The sequence below is a fragment of the Phytophthora parasitica genome, assembly GCF_000247585.1.
Source record: "Phytophthora parasitica INRA-310 unplaced genomic scaffold supercont2.257, whole genome shotgun sequence".
NCBI lineage: Eukaryota > Oomycota > Peronosporomycetes > Peronosporales > Peronosporaceae > Phytophthora > Phytophthora nicotianae.
The window spans coordinates 8,123-9,173 of record NW_008649243.1 but is presented as its reverse complement, the minus strand read 5'-3'; the positions used below and the strand labels follow the sequence as shown (position 1 = coordinate 9,173).

Sequence of the window (1,051 nt, the reverse complement as noted above, 5' to 3'; positions counted from 1 at the left end):
TTCACCACATTTAGTAAAAGCGTCGACGATCCTGTCAAATAACATTTTTTGGATGTATCTGTAATTATTTGAAACCTAAGAGCGAATATTTTATATGCTAAATCGACGCAGAAACTAATGAACTATTTTCTTGTATGCCAAAAGGGTGAATGTTGACCTAGTCGGCCTTGAACAACATTCAATCAACCTTGTACGAATGTGATCCAGTCACATTCAAGCTACCTTATGGCTTCAACTTAGGGATTGAAGCCACTAGAACGACGGAGCAGTTAGTAAATACAACCACACAATAGCATCGAGTCCCATGTCATGCGTCCAGCTTCAGATATACATACATCTCGATGTAGCAAATGTACTCAATACGAAATTAACACTAAGATACGATTGAAATTGATTTAGAGACGGCAAACATCAAATTCTCAACTAAGAAAAGTAAAAAGTTCCAGTATCGCTGGCGAAGTGGGGGCCCATCCTTGTTCGCGCTTCTGTTTCTTCAAAGTCTTGTTCTTGCTTTTCGGTTTTGGTAACAAGCTTCCCAGCGCATTCGTTATGAGCGCTGACGATGGTCGGTGCCAAGCACTCCTTCTTTGATCCACGTTGCGCACCTACGCTGTCGGTTCCTTCTGAGATCTTGGTTTGGGCCTCACCTTTTGGCAGCAAGCTCTCAGCACATCCATGGGGAGTGTTAATGATAGGCAGTGACATGACCTCCTCTTTCGAACCGACTCCTTCCCTTCTGGCCTGCTCTGTCGCCGCATTAAGCTAAAACGAACCAAGAATGATCAGATTTTCAAAGTTTAGTCAACATTTTTTTTAAAAAAATGAACTTTTGGTACTTTCCTTTAAAAAAAAAACAGTTTTTGAAATGAGGACGTTTAGAAAAAAGTATTTTAGCATTTCAAAATTTAAAACCAATAAATGTGCATTTAAAGGAATTTTTTTGTAGAAAAAGTTGTTTGTTTCTTTATAAAAAAATACTTTAAACGAGTTTCATTTTATGGCGTTGTTACGGGATATTCTTCATTAGTATTGACAAATGTTATAATATTAA

General features: G+C 38.0%; 1 protein-coding gene across 1 annotated transcript; it reads right to left on the bottom strand.

The window, feature by feature from the left end:
• Nucleotides 1-223: 223 nt before the first annotated feature.
• On the bottom strand, nt 224-705 carry PPTG_24827 (hypothetical protein; the record flags this gene model as incomplete). Its single annotated transcript, XM_008918661.1, has 2 exons — nt 224-252; nt 606-705. 2 exons carry the CDS (start codon nt 703-705, stop codon nt 224-226), a joined length of 129 nt encoding a protein of 42 aa, XP_008916909.1.
• Between the last annotated feature and the right edge of the window lie 346 nt (nt 706-1,051).